Source organism: Ambystoma mexicanum, chromosome 7p (genome assembly GCF_040938575.1).
Source record: "Ambystoma mexicanum isolate Mex_15411 chromosome 7p, UKY_AmexF1_1, whole genome shotgun sequence".
Lineage (NCBI taxonomy): Eukaryota > Metazoa > Chordata > Amphibia > Caudata > Ambystomatidae > Ambystoma > Ambystoma mexicanum.
Window position 1 is genome coordinate 448,836,336 of NC_090939.1, and position 23,331 is coordinate 448,859,666.

Here is a 23,331-nt window from a genome sequence, read left to right on the forward strand (position 1 = left end):
CAAATCGCTCCAAAATTGGAGCGGGTGTGTTCCGGCCACTCTCCTCGTGGCGGGCACCAGCAGAATCACTTTCGGGGGGGGGCTAAAGGGGGAGATCAGTCCCCTTTTTGTTTCCTGCTGTCTCGGAGCGCACAGAGACGCTAACATTCCTGCATTCGCCCCCTGGTGACCTCCCTTCTACCCCATTTTTAATCCATGCCACCACTACCTTTTCCGCAGTTTCCATGTCGTGGGCTGTAATCCTGCGAGCACGAGGTGACGAAGAGACCACCTTGTCACTAGGTGCTTGATAGGGGGTGGGGAAGGTCTTTTAACCATTAAAAATTCTAACAATGGATCTGTCTCATCCTCTAAAGTTGATTTGGGTGCCGGGGCTGTGGGGGTTAAGCCTTGGCTACATTCACACCTTGTATACTCGTATCTTCACGATCTACCTCATTCCAATATTTTGTCATCTCGTTCTGATCATATGCCCGTGCTTTTTTTTTTTCAGTTTGTGGCTTACGTTTCTTAATCTGTGCTTCTCTCATAATTTTTTTTCTTGAAAAGTCTTCCCACTGCTTGTATATTTCCCATTGCAAGCGTCTAATGGCCTGATCACCTTTAGCGGCTAGTACTTCGCTTAAATATCCTATGTTTTCCAGGTCAAAAGATTCATGCACTGGGAATTGTAGATCAGGTTTGTCGTTGGTGTATTTTTGTCATTTCTTCAGAAACATGACTACGTCCAAGCCTTTTTTTAATCCTTAATTCATAGCGTAGTGTTCTTTCCAGTCGGGTAGACGCATGTTTTTCTAACTCGTGTTGCCTCTCACAACATTTTAATCCCATTTATTTTCTACTTAACTTTGTGATCACAAAGTTGCATTGATAATTTCTCACTTAAATGCAGTATGTCCACAATCAATGCAATATACAAGCTCATTTCATGATTCATCTGTGCTTTTATACACCAAGTGTATTCCTCTTCTAATTAATTACCAGTATGCTTCCCATAGAAACATTACATTACATATCCAAGTGTGTTTCCCTATGGCTCATTAACAATATGCTTTCACAGGGAACACAGCGCTACATATCCACGTGTGTTCCCCTATGGTTCATTAACCGTATGCTTTCACAGGGAACACAGCACTATACGTTGAAGTGTATTTCATTTAACAGTATGTTCCCTATAGGAAATACATTTCATTCTTATAATATCAGATCATACAATATTATTGTGGAGCGGTCTCACCCCATTTTCTGCAGTTTTCTGTTCCAGCGCTTCACCAGGAATGTAAATCCTCTTTTCACACAAACTGGGGATCCTCGGTTGCAGAGATGTACGTGTCGAACAGGTCAGCTGGTGAGGGAAAGTGTCTGCTAGGAAAACATTTTGTCCCGATAACAGCAGTGCACTCCACGCCCGACTCCAGCCTTTGCCTGCTATCCGACCGTGGCAGCCAAATTGTTAGATAAAAAAATAATAGTACTTCTATTTTCCTTCGGAGTCTAGAAGATAATGAAGCACCAGGACAGAGTGTTAGTTTTTAAAATGCTCAGAGAGAAACTGATTTATTTTGGCAGCGGCAGCTTTACTCTGCATGGTGTAAATACACCATCTTAGCCCTCTCTCTCTGTCTCTCCCCTCTTCCGTTCATAAAGAGTGTATTTATACAGTTTACAACATGTATTACATAACAACAGCCATTAACTTGGTGCTAAAATTGAACTACAGCCTGAGTCTCCTATTTCCTCCTACAGCTGCTCTTTGGCTAATTTAACACTTAGTATGTGCTCTCCACATACTCCCAACAGCTGTGACCTAGCAAGGACATTCTGTGTTTTTGCAGGTTAAGGCTTCTTTAAAACATTTTTGCAGTTAACTGTTTTGGAGAATTTATGTTAAACACTTGCAAAGCCTCCAATTTTAATACATGTTGCTACCACTGGGAAGAAATTAAATAGATGTGAGGGACTGAAGGAAGAATTAAAAGGGGGATTTAGAATCCTGGATGGCAGGAAGAACTAAGGGAGATGGAAAAAAGGAAGAAAAAAATGGCTAGGAAGCAAGAGGCAATCTCACTCAATTTCTATCACTTCTTTCCTAGTCAAACTCCTGATAAAGTGGCCATCTCCCCGCTTACCCTCAACACTAAATCTGTTGGCTGCCTCCATGACCATCGGTCTGGCTTCAGAGCAGCCAGAGGCACGGAAACTGCTCTCCTGAACTTCCATGAAGATCTGATCTCTAACCTCGCCTCCAGCTCTTCCTTCGTCCTCATCCTCCTTGATGTTTCCTCTGCTTTAGACATGGTCAATCATGCCACCCTGATCAGTAGACTCTGTGTGAACCTGGGCATCACAGGAAAAGGCCCTGGCGGTTCCATGTCTTAATTGCAGCAATAAAATCTGGGAATACAGAATATTGCAGCTAAAATGCTGTGGTTTTGCCGGCATAATCCTGTAAAGGATGCAGGGGACACCCCCAGACCCATTATACCATTTAAGGGGAGCAGGGGACACCCCCGCAACCCCTTGCGCACCCCCGCAACCCCTTGAAATGCTGTGGTTTTGCCGGCATAATCCTGTAAAGGATGCAGGGGACACCCCCAGACCCATTATACCATTTAAGGGGAGCAGGGGACACCCCCGCAACCCCTTCTGAATCGTGTGTCAAATGGGACGGTAAACCTCTCCCGCCTAGATCAAGAACATAAAAGGGAATGGAAGTCAAGAGCAGGAAAGGAAACTATGGCAGATAGTATGCAGTTGGAGGAGAGTGGAGGAAGGCAGAAGGAGACTGTTAAAAGGTAGGTGTGGCTTAGGGAGGCGGAAGGGTGTAGTAAGTCAGGTGTGGAGAGAAACAGAGATGAGGAAATTGGAAAGGGATAAGCAGTCAGTGTACACAGACTTTTATCTCAGATACCTATACTCTAGAAACCATTGCCTCTCTCCCCATTCATAAAACGAGTAATTGGTTCACAAGGCTTAGCTCTCCTTTGTTTTTTAGATTGTACAGGCAATAGTTAAAGTTTATAGGTTCCTTCTTTTGGCAGGAGCTAGACTTATTTAACCATGTTACTCTTAAGATGAAAAATGCTTGAACTATTGTTACTGTAGTGAGTAGCTCTGTCTTTGTATGTTGCAAGTTATGAATCAGCACTAAATAAGCAAATTGGCCTCTCTACAACTGTATGATACACTGTGCTTTGCAGTTTAGGTCAAGATGTGAACGTAAGGGAAGTTAAATGATTCCCAGTGCACAAAGAATTGCACAGGCCACCGTGGTTCACATACAATGTGATTGTCACTTTTTCTTGTTTTCAGGGAGTTTGCTTGCTGTGGGTGCCACGTTCAGGGACCACCCTTTTTGCAGTGTTTTACACATTGGGAAATGTTGCTTCACTTGGCAGGTAAGCCACATTATGTCAATAGAAATAGCTTGTTCAGTTGATATGCTATGGAAAAGAAATTTGTGCCAACCCCACCATCAAATATACAATGTAAAATGTATCCCTTCAGAGAACCTTATGTTGGTGTCCTCCTTTACACTTACTGTCTGGTTTGCAATATCGACCAGGTGACATTTGTGTAGGAATGTGATAGCCATTCGCCAGGCACTGCTATAATGGTAGGAATGTGTTTTGGGTAGACAGTGGCAAGCAGTTGGTGGGAATGGCCATATATATTAGCATGGTCATGGCCAGTCAATGGGTGGATAACTGGCCATGCACCCAGAAGCTGTCGTTTCAAACATCCCATCCCCCTCCTGTCTGCACTTCAGTGAAATTGTTTCAGCTTGTAGGTGGCGCTAATAGCCAAACTAAAAAACAAATAAGAGACAGCTTTCTTGTGTTCACATGCATTTGGAAAATTGATAAAAATATTATTTGTATGGTTTGAACAAGCTTGTTTGGTAACCAGAATCAGTCAGGCAAAAATGCTATAGTGAGTGGTTAGGTACGCACATGGAAACATTACAGTTGAGTGTCGAAGAAGTAGTAAGGGGGTGCCTTCAGGGATGCTTAACTATCATGAACAGCTTGCTTGGGTATACTACATTTTGCTGCCTTGATCTCTAGGTGGAATTCTAGTGTTAGTCCGTTTTGCCCTTTCTGCCTGGACACAATTGAAGTCATGGTCCACCTTCTACTGCTGTGTCCCAATTACAGTGACCTGAGGAAAGGATAATTAAAACCTCTTTGTCTTGCGCTCAGTCAATACCCCTACTGAGGCTATAACGCTCTGCCTAGCAGCAAAATATTGACTTGCTACCTTCGCAACTGGGTGGTATCTGCTCAGGGCTTGGCGAAGAAGAGCTAAATGTGTGAAATGCTCCTAGGACACTAGGATGGCCGCAACGGTTAGTTCAGTGCCCATATGAACGATTCCCCTGCGATACTATCGAAGGTACCCTCCATTTAACCCCTTAAGTGCCAGGCTATCCAAGTCTATGCAAAAAAGGACGAGCATGCTGGTCCTTGGCACTTAGGAATTTGATCATTAAATCAATCTTTTAACTGGGTCCTGTTACATGGAATTTTCCTTATGCACATTAGCACTTCAGTTGATTTTATTGCAGACTACTCTTGCCCACAAGTAGACTGACCCAATTGAACGGGTAATTTACATGTGGTGATTGGTTTGCTTGTTGCACATAAGTATGCCCTTACGCGGTACTAACGGCTAGATGCAACATACAGACCGTTGTGGTGGCCTAGTGCCTCGTTGTTGGAACAGCCATGCGATTATCAGTGCGACCGAAGAGCTTATTTTATCGTAAACCAACACCCTGTCTACTGCACACGAACATCGCTTGCCTCAAGACGAAATATTTTGGATCGAGAGCAAATAAAAATTCATTGATCTAAGACCCTGTGTACAGCAAAGGAACATCGTGTGCCTCGAAACGAACTTTTCGGAACGTGAGCAAATAAAAATGCAAATCGCTGAATATTCTCAAAACATTTGATGTCAAATAAATGTACTTTGCCAAATGTACAATCTTGCCGTTTGCTTTTAAACCACAGTTTCATATTCCGAATTGTGGCGCTGTATTGTGAGATGATCTAAGACCCTGTGTACAGCAAAGGAACATTGTGTGCCTCGAAACTAACTTTTTGGAACGTGAGCAAATAAAAATGCAAATCGCTGAATATTCTCAAAACATTTGATGTCAAATAAATGTACTTTGCCAAATTTACAATCTTGCGGTTTAATTTAAAAGTACAGTTTCATATTCCCAATTGTGGCGCGCTGTGTTGTGTGAGCTCATCTGTGTTGATTTCCTGGTTCTGTGTGGAGTCGCGTAGAAGACGCCTGGGCGCGTTTGCCTACGCAGCACAGTCACGTCACGGATAGAGGCGGGGAAGATTAATGTTTTGATCAAGTCTGTTTCAGGGGCGGGGGATTTGATTTAGTGCCGCAAAAGCAGGTGAGCCAGGGCGATGGGGGGAAATGATAGGATTATCATAAAATGGCGGATGTTTTCGAGTGCGTTAATGGACGAAAAGTCGGGTAAGGTCCATAGGAAAGTTTTCTACGATCTACCGATTTATGCTTAAAAACACATGGCCGAACCGTAGGGACAATAAAAAAAAAGTCCCGGAACTATCCTTTAAAGCAACGATTCGGCTTCGGCGGAATAGTTCACAAACTATTCGGTATTCGGCCAAATACTAAATATGCTATTCGGCAGAGCCCTAGTGTTAATAACATTAACATTACAAGAGCTGACCAGAGGCCTGAACGGCAGGGGATCACAACGGGAAAGCAGTGCACATGAAAACCATTGGATTTAAAAGGGAATGTTTTGGAGCATGAATGCATAAACCTGTTTAAAAAAAAAAAAAAAAAAGTTGATATGAAAATAGTTTACAATGTATTTTTCTTGTATGCATTGATGGGTATTTGGTGTGTTTTGTAGAAAGGTAATGCAATCAACACCGTTGGCAACATTTGTAGGGGTATTCTTGCTCATATGCTATCTGCTGTTTATCTGGCCATGGGGAATGGGTGCAAATGTTGAGAGCCTTAGAAGTGCAATGAGGCCAGGGGAGACTAATTGCGCACATTATGCCAGGAATATGGTATATAGCACTCAGCCTGCGTTTTAAGTTGGGTGGAGTCTCGAGTAGCTGTGACAGTGGCATTGTGTGACATAAATCTGAGTTTTTGATTTTGAAATGTAGGGGTCTACTGGACCCCGGATGCACTCGCCAATCATCCAGTGGTCCTGTGCCATTATTCGGATGCAAGGTCTGGCTCAGGGCGTAGTGGGTGCCAAGCTGCTAGACAGGGTAGCCACCACTTTTTTCCTTCGCCAGTGCGGCCACGGCCGCATCTCAGCTCCTGTGCTGAGGATTTGCTTCTAACTCCCTGGTCACTGAGGCCTCTGGATGCCAAATAACCGCTTGGAGGGGATTTTACTTTCAATTTAATGCTGCTTTAGGGGGTTTAAGGTGCAGCATGACAGACCCTACAGCAGACACGTCTGCATCCAGTGCCGCCTGGCCACGCTTTCCCGAAAATACGCTTTTTAGCAAGTGTTATGATTGACGTTTATTTCTAATGAGTACTCCGCTGGACAGTTTTTACAACACTCTTCAAGGTTGAATTTTCTCGTTTGGATAGAAGAAATGACGGTCCTGACACTTTCTTGATAGAAGAAATGCTGTATGTGGTAAATACGTTGCACATAAATGAGGTTGCTCAGCCTTCTTGCGTCAGACATATTCTGCATTTAATTTCAGGGCATTTTCCATGCTGCGGATTATGGGGAGGTGATTTTAACTGCACATTAAAACGGGGACGTCATTTCACCAAAATGCCAGGGGTAGCAGAAGTGACATCACATGACCCTTGACCTCTGATGACATCACATGAGGTGCTGTGATTTGACTCCACCTGAAGTGACATCACAGGAAGCGATGAAAAACACACACACACACACCTCCCACCCCCACTGAGCTATCATACCAGATATAGTAAAATGAGCAATTACATGCCTGAATGTTCTCAAAGTCAGAAAGCAAATTACACTCTGTAGTGGACACCATTAAACTGGTAACTGAGATTTAACAGCAGGTCTGGTGCAAAGTTGGCCGCATGTCAAGCCTTTGTGGATCTACTTTTCAGTCTTCAGAGGTTGGCAAAATAGGGAAAGCATCGCACTCACACAACATCCCATACTCTGGGCACTCGTTACCTCATACATGATCGTAACAGAGAAAAAGACAGAAAAAACATGCTATAACTGCAACTTGCGAAAAGCAAAATACACAGTCCGAAATGGATGCTTATTCTACTATAAATGCTTTTTTGGAAGTTTTTGTCTGCATTGTGAATTTGAGGTGTTTAAGCAGACTAAATCAGCGACTCGCCCCCTGAAGTAAACCTTTAATAAGTCTAGACATTATTGTATAGAATTCCAGAAAGACAAATTATTTGTTATTCCTATTCTTTGTCATTTAGAGTCACTGCTCAAAGTGAGGCCTGAACAAGAAAGCAAGTCACTCCAGAAACAAAGAGACACATGGTGCTGGCAGCGGCCCAGGAGCTTCCATTCAAAAAAATAAAAAAGCAGGGTGGGGGGTGGCGGGGCTGGGCGGAGTGTTTTTTTTCCTTCCTTTTTTTTTTTAGGGGTCGGAAGGGAGACCTCAAGGGTCGCAGTTGAGACCCCCTGACAGCCCCCAAATGACGTCTCTGCATTCAAAGCCAGCCTTGCCCACAGCTTCTTATTTTTGTATCCATTACATAGGTTGAACCAGAGTGGATGGCCCTTGGGGGCGGTGGGTGGTGGAGGGGGGGCTGTTTGGTTTCAGATTATGCTTTCATTCAAGAAGTAATAATTCTTACAAAAATACTTTATTATTGTTTTCCCACAGTTATTAGTGTAGACTAATGTCCTTAGCCTGTGTGCATTCCCCTTAAGTGGCAACACAATTTCAGGTGTGCAAGATTCTCTTTTAATTTCCTGAGTTTTAAATATTTGTGGTCCTTTCTTGAGTTATAACTTATGCAAAGCTTGCACTGTCTGTTGTAATTGTATAAAACGACATAAACCTACCCATAGTACATTGTGGGATACTTCCTGATCCTCGATCGGAGGGGCCTGTATCCTACAGCTGTCTGGATGTCTTGCCCTATAGTTATCATCCGACACCATTGACTATGCTCGCTTTGCCTACTCGGAGTTGTAGTTCAGACATCTGGAGTGCTAAAGGTTGCAGAACCCTGGAAGTCTATAGCTACTCTTCCATCGATTCAAGAAATACTGTCCAAGAAAGTGCTAGCTGTGGATGTGTCTGCCCAACCTCTGTATTTTCTGTATTCTTAGAATAATTATGTTTTCTTTTTCTCTTTTGTTTCTAGCACCATGTTTCTTATGGGGCCTGTAAAACAGTGTAAAAGAATGTTTGAACCAACTAGATTAATCGCAACAATCGTAATGATCGTAAGTATCTAATTATTTATAAAGGTTGTGAATTCGGATCTGATGTATCAAACAGGATATTGAGTATGACCAAATCTGGGAACAATGTGCTTTTAATGATCAAGGTCTCAGAAAACGTGCCACTACCCTGTACCCCAATTCAATCTTGGCTTTTACAAATCTGTAAGTATCTTTGATAGCAAGATTCAAGCATCAGGATTTAACGATATAACTCCATGAAATGGCAATGTGTTTTTAATGGGAAGAGCAGCAGAAAAAACAGATCATGCAGTAACTATGGACAATACATATACACGCATGACTCTGATGAGAGGGATACTGTTATTCTGACCAGGAGAAACGATCGAATACGTCCAGCCCAACCCCAAAAAGAAGCCTTTTGCCATGAACTGCTAGACCACGTCCTTTCTGCACAAGACAACGCACAACTTTAAGTGCCTTTCTAGACACACCAACAAAGTAATCGCCATATGGACATGTCCCATTGGGCATACCCCATTGATTGTAGGGGGTATCAATGAACAGCAAAAGATGAGGTCGAAAAGCTTGATCTTACATGTCAGACATTTTCAGTTCCCACAAAGCCCACTCCGTGTGGGCACTGCCCCCACTCTCCCGTAGTCTGTGTATGAGAGGCAATAGTGACTGGGTGCCAGTGAGCATGGTGTGGGTGTAAACTGCAAGCAAAATAGTGTGCCTGTCTCCATTCTTGCTGCGTGTGCACGTAATGTACTTTGGTGTCCATCCACACTGTTCGTTTACAGTCACCGCGGGTATTTGGATACCTGTTCTGGTTGAAAGTGGTCACTAGCAGGCCACAAGCTACTTCACATTTGTTGTTACATGTGGCTTGTTTTTTCTTCTTATGTTACATGGCAGCCTGCAATATCTGTATAAAAGCCCTTGAAATATTTTTCTTACAGGCTAGTTGTGACATCACAACTAACCTAAAATAAGAAAATAGCTGCTTTTTAATCCGTTATTACGCTGCACTTGTGACGCCACAATACCTCCTGCTCGAGTCAGCAGAGACAATTGCAGCTGTCACTGCAGCACTTAAAGCGTGAAAAGCTATTCAAAGGTCTTGCTTGCAGGGTTGCTTTCTGTGACACTTTGCAGCCGGTAATTGACAAGGACCTGTTTATGGTAGAATGTGTAATGTGTTCCCTGCTGGAGTTTAATTCGTGTGAGCAAGAATCTGCACTTTTTTTAAAGCACAAAATGAAAGTTTTTTTCAATACGTTTTATTAAACTGCATGAGCTGTTTTTCTTCAACACATTAGGAGCTGCATTTTTGCTTTTTTAAATCCAAACCGCTTCCATTTTGATTATATGGATCAGCAAATTGAAAGTCTCTTGCATTGTATTAAGCAAGAGATAAAGTATTAAAGTGAATGGCCCGATTACTTACCAGTAATCTTCATCACCCTGAGTCCTACTCTTCCTCGCACTATTCTATTCAATGGAGATATCTCAACTCCCAGACAGGTTTCATGAACCAAAAAGGGCATGGGAACCTGCCCCACTTACCTGTATGTGGCTACACCCCTCCATCCGGCAGTATAATAGTAGGCTGCACCCACACCCCAGTCTGTTAAGAGACCAAGACCTCGAAGAGGCCCAGCTCCTGTCGAGAGGGTTGGGGGGGGTGGGAAAGAGGACTGGTACGAGGAAGAGTAGCACTCTGGGTAATGAAGATTATCAGTAAATAATATGGCCATTACCCCCTCGTCCCTGTTCCTCATCCCAGTCCATATAAGTGAGCAGTTAGCAAAATAGGACTAGTCCAGACAGACCAAAATAATACCACCGGGCACCATACAAGTGCGTAGCATTGAAGTTTATTACACAAAGGAGAACAAACTCAATTCACGGAACAACACTCAAAATTGCAAAACCAAATACCGCCCCTCCCCAGGGACCACCAGGTGGTGCTAATGGCAGATAAACGTATGGAGAAGCCCACAGCGGCAGCCCAAGAAGTGGCCACGCTCTGGATGGACCTACCCTGGACATAATCGGGCTGGACAGAACCCTCCAATTCATAACACATAGTGATAGCCAGCATGACCCACAGGAAGTGACCGAAGGCCTAGCCTAGCGCCCCACCTCCATGCTAAAGGGTTTATGGTCTTTTCCAACTAAAACATTCCATTGAAAGTTTTTTGCATCGAAACTTATCCATCGAAAATATTTGCATGAAATGCAAATTTCCCCCATCCCTTTGTTTTTTACCCTTAAACGCCCACCTCAAAGAAAATTAACCCTTTACCCTACAAATGTATGCATTCGATGCATATATTTTCGTTGGATATGTTTCGATGGAAAAGGTTACGATGGAAACACTAGATACCATGCTAAAGATCACAAGGACAGAATTACAGGAGCAAACCGAAGAAATGCGATCCAAATAAATCTGAACCGCCCGGCGATCCAGGGGACCGGAGCCCGCGCACAGCAGGGAGGGAAGGGAGAATCAGGTCCCCATTAAGATGGAATGAAGAAACCACCTTCGGCCTAAAATCGGGAGCAGGACGGATGACAAACCCCTCCGGCAAAAGGTGAAGTTATGGATGAGTGCACAGAAGAGCCCCCAACTCACCCAGCCTGCGGGCAGACCTGATGGCAAGCAAAAAGGTTGTCTTTAACTTGGGACACTTAATAGATGAGTCCTGCAACTTCAAAGGGGCCAGAGAGAGATGGGACTGCACAAAGGGAAGATCCCTGGACGGGCACAGTGGCTAGATAAGAGGCCGTTCCCTCAAAAGTCTGAAGAACATGAGAGGCAAAAAACGTCAGTGTCACCAATACCACCCCAGACATCTTGGAAAGCCCTAATAGCCGCTAAATGAGCCCGGAGAGTGAAAACCGCAAACCCCAAGTGGAACCCCGCCCACCAAGGACAGGAAAGGGGGAGAAGGTTATGGCGCAGGCAATAATCAGAGAACGTCTGCCAGTGCTTACCGTAAGACATAAACGTGAAGGGGCGTCTACACCCCTGGACCTCAATGGACAGCCGCAGGGAAACGGCACAGGCCTGAATGGGCAAGGGGATCGAGGGAGAGACCATGGAGGCTCCAAAGGCAGCTGAGAATGGGAAACCAAGACCTACTGGGCCATGCAGGAGCCACCAGAATCGCAGGTGCCCTCTGCCCCGCACCATGAAGAGGAACCGAGAGAGGAGGGCGCCAGGAAACAGAGAAGCGTGCCATAGCTGTGTCCTCAATTTATGCATCTGATGCTGTGCGCCCATAAGGAGCGTGGGCTAGCTCCGAGGGTCTGGGCCGCTGGCGCTGCTGTACAGAATCCATACTTAAGAAAACGGACTAGAAGACTGGAAACAACAGGCTCGGCCTCCTCTTATAGTGCCGAATGGAGGGGGGTGGAGCCCATCCCCTTTTTTGTTAATAAAACCTGTCTGGGAGGTGGGACACCTCACTTGTACAGACTGGGACGAGGAAGAGGATGAGGAGGTAATGACAGTATGTAGCCATGTATGATCAGGACTAAAATACCCCCTACCATACATAAAAAGGATATCACAAGTCACCTTGGAATTCTGTGACCTTATAAAGGACCTCTGCCTTCGACTTTACTTTATTTGGTCACAAAACATCTCAGTGACTTGTAATATTCTTATAATGTGTAGTCAGGGGTACATTATCCCATACATTACATGCTAGTTGCAACATTACAACTGACCTGCAATAAAAAAAATGACATCACATCTGCTTTGTAATAAGATATTGCACTTCAAATGTGACATCACAATTCCTGCTGCTTGAGCTTGCACACAGCAGTTTAAATTAAAGCCATGACATGCTCTTCAAATTGCTTGCTTTTAAAATAGGTTTCGAATGGATTGTGTCCTCCAACGTATTCCACATCTTTGACATGTAATGTCCACAGCTGTGCTGCTTTGGATATTTTTCAGCAGAGGGTGACCTGCGTCGATGACGTCGGGTCGATGTCTCTTGAGGGCTTCCATCGAGGGTGACATCATCGGATGTTATAAGTAGGCCGCACGGTGCCCGTAGCCTCAGTTCTATTTTTTTCCACAAACGCGTTTGCTTCGAGAACTCGGCGCGCCTCGTGTCACCACCTTCGAGATGTATTCATCTTCTACCCCTCCGACCCTGCAGTCGGGCTTTAAATAGTGCAAGGACTGTAAGTCTAAGATGTTCATCACGGACTTGCACCGTATCTGCTTGTGGTGTCTGGGTGAGAGCCACGACACCGACAACTGCTCGAAGCGCCACCCGATGACTGCTAAGGCCTTGCGGGAGCATAAGGTGGGAAGTTGCAGGTAGGTTGAGTTTCCAAAACCTGTAAATCTAAAACTACTGGTCTTTCCACAAATGACTCGAGGGGTGACTCTCCCCGTTGGAGGGAATTGGGGGATCTCGGTCCCAGAGTGGTTCTCGCCACTCATCCTCCTTGTCGAGGCACTCAGGAAGTGACATCACCGGTCGCCTTCCCCGTCCTCGTCTGATGATGGCTCAGTGAGGAAGGTAGCTTGCCCCACTAAATCCTCTATCCCGGAGGAGTGGGAAGCATTTAGGGAGAGAGTGTTGGAGATTTTTCAATCTCAGGGCACTGCCCCGTCCGCACCTTCGGTAGAAGCTGGCGGGGATCTGTCTCAGTCCGACGTTCACGCGCCTTCAGGTACAGACAGTCAGCGCGATAAGCATCGGGGAACCGTCGAGGTCCCGTTCGGACAAGGCTCTGGTAGATCGCCAGAGATGTGCCGGATCCAGGTCGCGGTCCTCGTCGCCAGCTAGACCGTATAAGCCTGGGAACGTGTCGGGGAAAGGGTCGACACCATTGGCGTCGTGCCCATCGAGTACGGCAGGCGGGGCCTTGCTCTCATTCACGCCCTCGGCGCCGTTGTCTACATCAATGCCGAAGCCATCGGCGCCCTCGACACCATCGGGGCATGCAGGTCTGACTTTGCCGGTGTAGGCCCCTAGAGCTGTGAAACCTCAGAGGAAGGCTCTGTCTGTCTGTGAGGCTGCCTGTTGACTCCAGGCCTGCTCTTGTGCCCATTAGGGAGTTCTTTCACTTTCTTCATGATATCTATGAGGATGAGAAGAGGTCTGATGTGGAGTTGGAGCCCTATGGTGATCCTGGTGTCACTCCTGAAGCTCCTGACATGGGGTTCTCGAAGGACAGTAAATTGGAGGATCTGCGTCAGTCCTTACATGACACCAGTGGCCTGGATATGTCTCCAGAGATGGAGTTTGGCAGGCCTGAGCCTGGGGCTCATGCTGAATCCTCCTATCACAGGTTGATTTCGAGAATCACGGAGTACCTAGGGTGCTCAGGCCCTCCAGTTGAATAAGTTCTGGATGACCTGATGGACATCTTAGATCAGGGTCCTTCCACTGACATGGTATTGCCTTTCCACATGATATTACAGATGAGGGTGGCGGCTGCTTGGAATGCCCCGGAGTCTCTTCCGGCGATCAACAAGTCGTTGACTAAGAAATACCACCCATTCAGTAGCAACCCCAGCTACCTACCCACTCACCCCACTCCTAAGAGTTTGGTGGTTCAGGCGGCCACGGCCACCTCGAGGAAGGCGGCGTACCCTACCATCCCTTCAGATGGGGACGAAAAAGATTCGATGGATGGGCACTCAAGGTATTTTCTGTGGGGATTATGGCCCTTATATCGGCCAACTCCACCTGTGCCTTGGACACATTTTTGCACACTCTGTTGAACTGTGGCTCTCTGGTGGCTGAGCATATTCCCGAGGGGGAAGAAAGGGATGGGTTCCTTGCTATTGTTCAGGATGGCAAGTATGCCGTGTGTGAATCCCTTCGGTCTCTGTTGGACACGGCAGATGGTGTTAGCCGGCCCATGGCTGTGAGCACCGTGAGATGCAGGTTTGTGTGGTTGCGGAAGTCGGGGTTTGCACCGGACGTGCAGGCCCGTCTTCTCAACATGCCCTTCGACGGCTCTCATTTGTTTGGCAGCAAGGCTGATGAGAGCCTTGAGAGGTTGTAGACCTCCAAAGCAGCTGCTAAATCTTTGAACGCAGTTGTGCGTCAACCTCCGCCATTTCGTCCTAGGGGACAGCAGTGGAGGGGTTCCTTTTGTTACTACTCTTTTGGTAGAGCGAGAGGAGCGGCCGCTCAAAGGGGTCACTGTAAAGGTCCTCAAGGTGGAAGAGGACGAGGTGCGAAAGCTGCTCAGGCAGCTGCCTCTTTGCCTTTAGGCGCTGCCGCTGCTGCTCCAAAACAGCTCTGAGGCTATGTCTCATTGTTTGCCCGTTGGGGGCAGACTTGTTCAGCATCTAGAAGAGTGGCGAGCCATTACTTTGGATGCGTGGATTCTGGACACAATTGCCCACGGTTACTATCTCCCCTTCCTAACTCAGCCTCACAACAATCCACTGGGGAAACTCTTTTTGAAGATTCCGGATCCTCTCCTTGTGCAGGAAATCTTGACACTTCTAGAGAAAGGCGCTATAGAACTACTGCCTGTGGCGGAGAGGAACAAGGGATGGTACTCCCCATATTTATTGATTCTCAAGAAAGACGGAGGAATCTGACCTATCTTAGATTTGCGTCGCTTGAACATGTTCCTCAGGAAGGACAAGTTCAAGATGGTCACTCTTTCTCAGGTCCTTCAGGCCCTACAACTTTATGATTGATTGGTGTCATTGGACCTACAGGATGCTTATTTTCATGTGCTGAAGCATAGGAAATACCTGAGGTTCGCTGTTGGCAGCTCACACTTCAGTTTTGGGTCCTGCTGTTCAGATTGACCTCCACACCGAGGGTCTTCACCAAGCTCATGATGGTAGTGGCGGCGTATCTCAGGAGAGGGAGGGTTCACGTCTGCCCCTACCTGGACAACAGGCTGATCCGGGCGCGTTCTCCCGAGCAGGCCCTGGATCATCTCAGCCTCACCTGCCACCCCCTTCACAAGCTGGGCTTCTCCCTCAATTTCAAGAAGTTGCACATGACACCTTCCCAACAGCTCCAGTACATCGGGGCTGTGTTGGACACGTCCTTGGGGAAGTGCTCGCCACCCAAGGTGAGGGCTCATCACATTGTCCAGATGGTCGACAAGTTTCAACATGTCCAGAGTCTCCCGGCCTTCGAATTCTTAAGGTTGCTCGGCCTCCTGGCATCCTGCATTTTTCTGGTGCCAGAGGCCAGGCTGAGGATGAAGTCCCTTCAATGGGCCCTCAGGATGCCGTGGTCTCAATTCTCCAGCAAGATGTCGGATCTCCTTCAGATTCCGCTCACGGGATCTTCTGTGGTGGGCCAATGAACGGAATCTGATTAAGGGGGAGCCGTTTTGGCAACCATGGCTGGAGGTGATGGTAGTGACAGATGCTTCCCTCGCAGGCTTGGGGGGCTCACGCCGACTAACTGACCACCAGCACTGCAGTCGTTGGTCTCCATCGGAATCCAGACTTCACATCAATCTTTTGGAGCTGAGGGCCATCAGGCCGGCCTTGATGGCCTATTTGCCCTCTCTACAAGGGAATAGTGTCCTGATCATGACTACAACGCATTGGCCATGCATTACCTCAACAAAAAGGGGGGGTGTAGGGTCGCTCCTGCAGAGAGGCGATGCAGCTCTGGTTCTGGGTAATACAGCAAGGAATCTCGCTCACGGCGGTTCATCTGGCCGGAAAGGAGAATACGGCTGCATTCACTCTGAGCACGCAGAGCATAGTCTCACACGAGTGGGAGTTAGCTCAGGAAGTCCTTCAAGAGATCTTTGCCCTTTGGGGAACCCCTCAAGTGGATCTGTTTGTGACCAGTGCCAACCGGAAGTGCGAGGCATATTGCTCAACAGAATTTCATCCGAGCAGAGCTTTAGCGGACATGTTTGTCGTGGATTGGTCATTCCCACTTCTATACGTGTTTCCTACAGTCCCCCGTCATTCCTCCGGTTCTATGGAGGCTGTGGAGGTTCGAGTCACACGTGATCCTAATTGCTCCAGATTGGGCCAGGACCGTCTCGAAATTTCCATTTGTCCTCTACACAATCTTCCCCACAGAGAGGATCTTCTCTCGCCCCAAGGGAGGTCGGGGCTCTCAACCCAGAGGTCAAGACTCTCAACCTTCACTCTTGGTTTCTAAAAGGTTGAGATATAGGGATTGGGACCTCTCGGATGACATGATGGGGGTGTTGCTTTTAGCCAGGTGGCCGGCAACCAAATCCCTGTGCCGTTGGTGTAAGTTTTGCGACTGGTGCAGAGGACGCAATTTCGATCCTTTTCAGTGTTCCATTCCGATGGCAAGCCCATTGGCCAGGTGGAATCAGGACTCGGATCGCTTATATGGCCTGACATACACTTCTTAGGCCCTCTTGGGGCCAGTCCTGGCGCCTTTGGCGCCAGGCTCATAAACAAAGATAGACATCAGCTTGTGGAACTACTGTTTAGGGCTTTCAGCCAACATGGAGGCATCCACATAGCTTGATTCCTAGAACCAAGCAATGCGGTAGTGTTTTGGGTGTGGTGGCCTAGGGACTACTTTACCTGGAATACTTTGCAGTGGCTATTTAAACCACACCCGAACAAGACAACACGCTTTGCGTTACTTTGCTACTAGCAACGTGACGCTCACCGTGTCCAGCTTTCTCACAAGCCTGACGAATTCCGGACCTGCAGAAAAAACAAAGAACATCGTTAGCAGCAGAATCCTACCTGTAATCTCCATCCTTCACTGCTCGCAGCTCCTGGGCAGCTCCGTTTGCAGAGTTTGCCGTCCGGATCGAAGGACCTGTAAAAAGGGAGAAAGACATTATTAAAGGAGGTAGAAGACATTACAACCACGAAGCGCTTAGAGACTTACCTGGCTGGCTGATTTTCGACTGCATAGCTCCGGAACTCCATCCGCGCTGGGAGCACACCGCGACCTACGAAAAAGAGAAAAGCACAGGTCAGTGAAGACAAGACATCGCTGTGCTGCGCAAAGCGCCTCCTTACTGCATCATAGCGCTTTTGTGCGCCATTGTTTAGCCGGCAAGAACCAGCCTACCCAGTGCTCCAAGCGGACACTCTGCGCACCTAAGGGAGATAAAAAGAGACATTTTAGAACCATGAAAAGGCATGCAAGAATAACAACTTCATAAACTTGCAATAAGACCTACCTGAAAGACATTATTAGGGCCGCAGTCAGTGAAGTAACTGGGCAGCACGCACCCACCATAGACAACGTGCCCCTGCCCAGAGAGCAGGACGAAGAGCCCCCCAATTCCGACAACCAGGTGAGAAGAGAACCCGGAGGGGCTGCAATCACAAGGGAGGTGGGATAAACTTACCTTGGTCGTCCAGTCCTAACGTAGTCTTCATTTCCAGGCGGAAACCCATCGACGCCGAGAACCACACCAGGGAACCATTGAGAAGGGCATCAGCGACCAACTGGCTGGGTGGCGTCCCCGTGGATACCAGGTGAGCATAACACTTTAAGCTTTTATATTTCTAGGATGTCTAGGGTCCGAGTGGACGACAAACTTTTTGTGGGGTACACTGGGCACCGATTGGGTCAGGCTGTTACCAAACAGACCTTGTCGAGGTGGATTATCCTCACCATTGCTGAATGTTACAGATTGGCTGGCAAGGACCCTCCTGAGAGTTTGCGGGCTCACTCCACTAGGGGCGTGGCGACATCCACAGCCCTGCAACGGGGAGTTCCTGTCAAAAACATTTGTGATGCTGCAAAGTGGTCTTCCATCCATACCTTTGTCAAGCATTACTCCGTGGATACTTTCCATGGTCAAGATATGGCCTTTGGTAAAGCAGTGCTTTATTCTGCCATCTGATTGCGTATATCCAAATTCTTCTCCCTCCCCCTCTCACTGATACTGCTTTGGGAGTCTGTCAAAGATGTGGAATACGTTGGAGGACACAATCCTTTCGAAGAACAAGTTACTTACCAACTGGTAACGTTCTTTCGATTGGATGTTCCTCCAAAGTATTCCTCATTGCCCTGCCAGCGTGCCCCTTTGAAGAATTTCCTATGCTATTGCAGCTTGCGTTCCCGCAAGGCTATGTTCAGTCATGGAGGCTTGGTGTGCGGTGATGGCACAAGTTGTGGAGGGGGAAAAAACATGAACTGAGGCTACGGGCGCCGTGCGTCCTACTTATAACATCCGATGACGTCACCCTCGACAGAGGCCCTTGAGGGACATCAACCCGATTTAGGATGCCCTCTGGCGAAAAACTTCCAAAGCAACATAGCTGTGGACATTAAGTGTCAAAGATGTGGAATACGTTGGAGGAACATCCAGTCGAAAGAATGTTATCAGTTGGTAAGTAACTTGTTCTTCTGTGACACTTTGCAGCCATTTATTGACCAGGAACTGTTTACGGTAGAATGTTTAATTATGCATTGCTGGAGATTAAAACATGCGAGCAAAAATTCGCTTGTTATTACTTATTTTCAAGCATACATTGCATCCTCTCCTTTTCTCTCAGGGTCCAGGGTGTGTGTTTCCCAATTTAATTTTGCTGCTGTTTTGCACTGTCATACTTGCAATTACTTCCCTTAGGATCCAGGGTTTGGGTCTTGTGGTGAATCCCAGGGTGGTATTGCTGCTCCCATGGGGAGGCCCCGTCCCATGAGGCCAGGGAGGTGAGGCAGCTACCCAATAGTCCCCCTGCGGCTGGTACTCAGCAGGTGGATCTCATGGGGAGTGAAGCCCTCCATGGGACCAGTGACGATGGCCTTGGGAGAATGCATTTCTATACTCTTACCCCATTCAGTCCCCAGTGGTCCCCCGCACATCTTGTGTATCTCTGGAGTGGAGGACTTCATTTATACAGTTCATACTGGGACGAGGAAGAGTGGGGCTTACCCCAGGTGAAGTGCATACAATAAGTGACATGAAGATGATCAGGCAAGGAGTCAAAAGCCCACCGCGGAACCAACATACGCGGTGCAGTCTACTAGAGGCAGCCCTCGCGATAAAAAGCAAGGAAGGACTGTGTACCTTGTCAAGCCAGCCGTGGAGGAGCGAGGAGCCACACGCCACATGCCGGTACTGCGGCGAGAGACTCAAGCAGAAGAGAACAAGATGCTGCTTAGTAAGGACGAGCGTCTCCAGTAGCTCCATCGAGCAGGAACCTGTGGGGGAGAAAGAACCCAAACAGCAAAGCCAAAGTAGGAAAGTGTTTAGAAACCCTGCTCTACTCCCAGGACAGACCGGAGACCGCAACATTTCCCAAAGGTAGGGAAAGGGTCGGGCCGCCGGAATGCTGAGGGCATCAAATAGATTGACACATGCCAATATCCAGAGGCAAAAAAGGATAGCGAAAAGAACTGTAAAAACTGGAGCGAACTTTGCAAAAATATCCTATACGGAACAGTACCTGGCAGGAGAGTACACCAGGTCTGTTCAATTGGACATTGAGTGAAGCAGGCGCAGAGGACCCCCAAAAGCAGCACACCAAGGTCTGGGACCTGTATGAAGTCGGACGCCCCGCGAGAACACACCAGGGTCTGGGACCCATACAAAGTCGTGTGGGCCCTGCAAAAGTAACACACAGGGGGTCCAGGATCCACAAAAGTCCGGAGAGCACACAGTCAATGGGATGGAGCTCAGAGCAAGTCCGGGAGATCCCGAGATGGCTCATAGGGGTCTCAGAGACACGCAAAAGAGAGAAGTGCAAGGTGCTAAAACAAAGGGTCAAGGAACCATTTCCAAAAGAGATATTTTCTGGAATTCTAAGATCTATATTTAAGTCTGGCAGTGTAGTGAACCAGACTTGATGTTATGTTTGTGAGCTGGAGAAAGAGCAGCGGAAGAGACTCTTCCCCCTCACCCCAAAGCACCCCTCCCACGATACTTGGGAACTGTGTTATACATTTGGAAGAGCATTTAAGATCAAGAACTTTTGAGTTAAAGAACCACTCATTGTGTTTTCTCATCAAGAACTGAACATTTGAAATCTATATCCAAGACAAGAGAAGCCTCCTTCTGGATCAAAAAGACTCCCTGTTTTTCCTTAGTTTGTTTAGAGTGTAAGGGACGGAAATAGGTTTGGACACAGGAAGGTGGACATTTGACTTTATTGGACATCCTGACAAAGTCCTTAGTATTTTTGTTGAGGTAGGGCAACCCTTCCTAGAAATAGGGGAAGATAGATGTTTCCTTTTCTTTTACTTTTATATAAGTAAAAGTCTTTGCCAACAAGCATACCACCACTGTGTCACAGTCGTACCTCTGCACCCTTACAGTCTCCCTATTGAATTGTGCTGCTGTTTTGCTCTTTCATACTTCTATTTCCTTCCTTTAGGCTCCTGGGTGTGTCTCCCAATAGAATTTTGCTGTTTGCATTGCCATACTTTCAATTGAATCCCATAAAGTCCAGGGTGTGGGTTTCCCAATTGCATTTTGCTGCTGTTTCTTGCACTCCCACCCCTGGCTTTATTCCTATAGCATCCAGGGTGGTGGTTCACCACTGGATTTTGCTGCCGTTTGGCATTTCCCCACGTTCACTTGTCCTCCCACATAGTTCAGGAATTGCACTACCCGCTGAGCACTTTGCTACTGCTCTGCATTCGCACCCACATGTCTTCCTAGAGTTCTTCGTCTCTGTTTTGTTTCGCCACATTTACATCCCTCCTGCTTAGAGCTTGCCAAGTGTGGGTTTCCGTAGTGACAATCGCTATCGTTGTGGGTGGACACGCTTGCATCTTCTCGCTTCAGACTGGGAGTGACGCAGGCCTTGGATTTACGACCTTTGAGTCTGGCCACTGTTAGCTGGCTCCTGCTTTTGTTTTCTCCTCCAGCTATTCCTGAAGGTGGGTGTGCTGCCGCGTCTCGCGACTGCCTGCTATGGCTAACGGCTTAAAAATCAGAGCCTCTACTCCCCCGGTCAGACCCCACCCTTACATGCCACCTCCCCCACCCATCCCAGCACTAATGAGAGGACGCAACCTACCCTCCACCTGTCCAGCCTAGACCCCCTCCCGCAGCAACCACTTGATCATCAACCTCTCACCCAGGTTGCCTTCCCATCACTCTCCCCTCCACCAGACCCATCCCTCTCTAGACTGCTACATCTCCACCCCGACTCTCCCTCCATTCACACCACTCTGATTTGCGCTTTGCATCTCTAAACACTCCACGTGCAATCCCAGCTACCGGCCCTCTTGCCCTTACCCACATGCCACCAGCTCTCCATAAACACTGCTAAAGAACACACACTGTGCCTCCCGTGCAGTTTCTATAAAACATACCTTCCCCTACCTCACATCCAGAACCGAGACAACACCCCATACTTACCCCACGCCACCTTCCCCAAGCCATTGAATCCAGTGAAATCACTCCTCGACCTGCTAAATAGCCTGCCAGACACACAGGCCAGGCACCACTTCTCATGCACCTCTAGAAGTGCATGACTTCACCAGACTCCCCTAGCTTCTTTAGACGACTGTCACCAGATCCCCCCCGCACCCCCTCCAAATGACTGAAAAGAAGACTGGAAAACCTACTCAGAGCCCTGCAAATACTCTGAACACCCTATATACCACAGAAACCACCTCCACCTTTCGAGCCCCCTCCACACACCCTCCAACAACGCAAAAGGCCACCTTCTCTTCCCCCACCGGAAACCCTCAGTCTCCCCCCGAGAGACACCTCCCCTTCAAACGCATCTTGAGCACATGACCAAATCTCTCATTCCCATTGTACCACACTACACGCACAAGTCATTCATCTGACCACCCCTAGCAGGCCTTCCCCTTGCCCATCATTGCAGTAATCACTGCATCAACCTTCACCCTCTCCCACGTCTATATCGTCCCACCCCATCCATCAGGAATCTCCTTTTCTTCCCAGCAGACACCCCAAGAAATGTTACCCCCACCTCATTTAATGTTAAAGGACATCTGTACCGCACACTATCACCACCAGAGTGGTCCCCTGGCGCTCTGGCGGCTCTGAAAGAGGGGGAAAAAGGGAGGGTTGCAAGAGAGCAGTGATGTGCTGTTGGCGGCCTCAGCCCGGTGGGTCAGTTGGCTGGGCCTGGGGTGTTTGCGGCCGGTAGTCGTTGTGTACTGTTGTGAGTCTGTGTGTTTTATGTTTCGTTGTTGCAATGTAATGAAGTTTGTGCGGTTTGTTACGCTGTAGGTTTGTGGTTGTGTTTGGAGTTTGAGAGTTGTATGTAGAGGGGGAAATTGTTAGTGGATTGGTTATTTGGCATTTCTGTCTCATGCAAACAACTAATCAGTGGTCTAAAGTGCATACTGGTAAATGCCAGATCTGTCGCTAAAAATCATCACAGCATTTACAACCTTATCTCATCGGAAGGCCCTGATATCCTCTTCATCACCAAATCCTAGTTCTTCCAAGACTTCCGGCCCATTTCACATGACGTTTTCCCATAATGCTACAAGCTTATTGTTCATAACAGGACCAGCAGGACAGGCGGCATTGCCATCATCTACAAATCCTGTGTCTCTATCTCGCACTCGGAGGAACAAGATTGCAATTCAGGCTGTGAATCCGTCCTGGTAAAATCTTTACTCCCGGCCTCCCACACTCAGCTACCTGCTCATATATACATATATATATATATATATATATACATATATATATATATATACATATATATATATATATATATATATGAGTCCCGGGATACAATAGAAGCTTTGCAGGATGCTTTAGTGACTCCTCCGCCAGCAGCATTCGGTCTTCCACCTCCTAGTCACATTATTAGGGGTCTTCAATATCTGGTTTGACATCCCACATAACCCTATGACATGAGCCCTATTGGACAACCTGTGTACCCTACATCTAACACACCTAGTCTCGGGCCCTACCCACTCTGCAGGTCACCTAGAAGCAATCTTCAGCTCGCTAGACCTCATCACCACACTGCCACCTCGCCCACTCTTCTGGAATGACCACTC

At 47.3% G+C, this 23,331-nt stretch overlaps 1 protein-coding gene across 1 annotated transcript in view; it reads left to right on the plus strand.

Annotated features, from left to right (window-relative positions):
* SFT2D2 (SFT2 domain containing 2) overlaps positions 1–23,331 on the plus strand; it is a 289,529-nt gene that overhangs the window by 133,845 nt on the left and 132,353 nt on the right. Inside the window, exons 3-4 of the mRNA XM_069636462.1 lie at positions 3,313–3,398; positions 8,359–8,440. Of these exons, the coding sequence (XP_069492563.1) occupies positions 3,313–3,398; positions 8,359–8,440 (168 nt within the window). The remainder of the gene's footprint in view (positions 1–3,312; positions 3,399–8,358; positions 8,441–23,331) is intronic.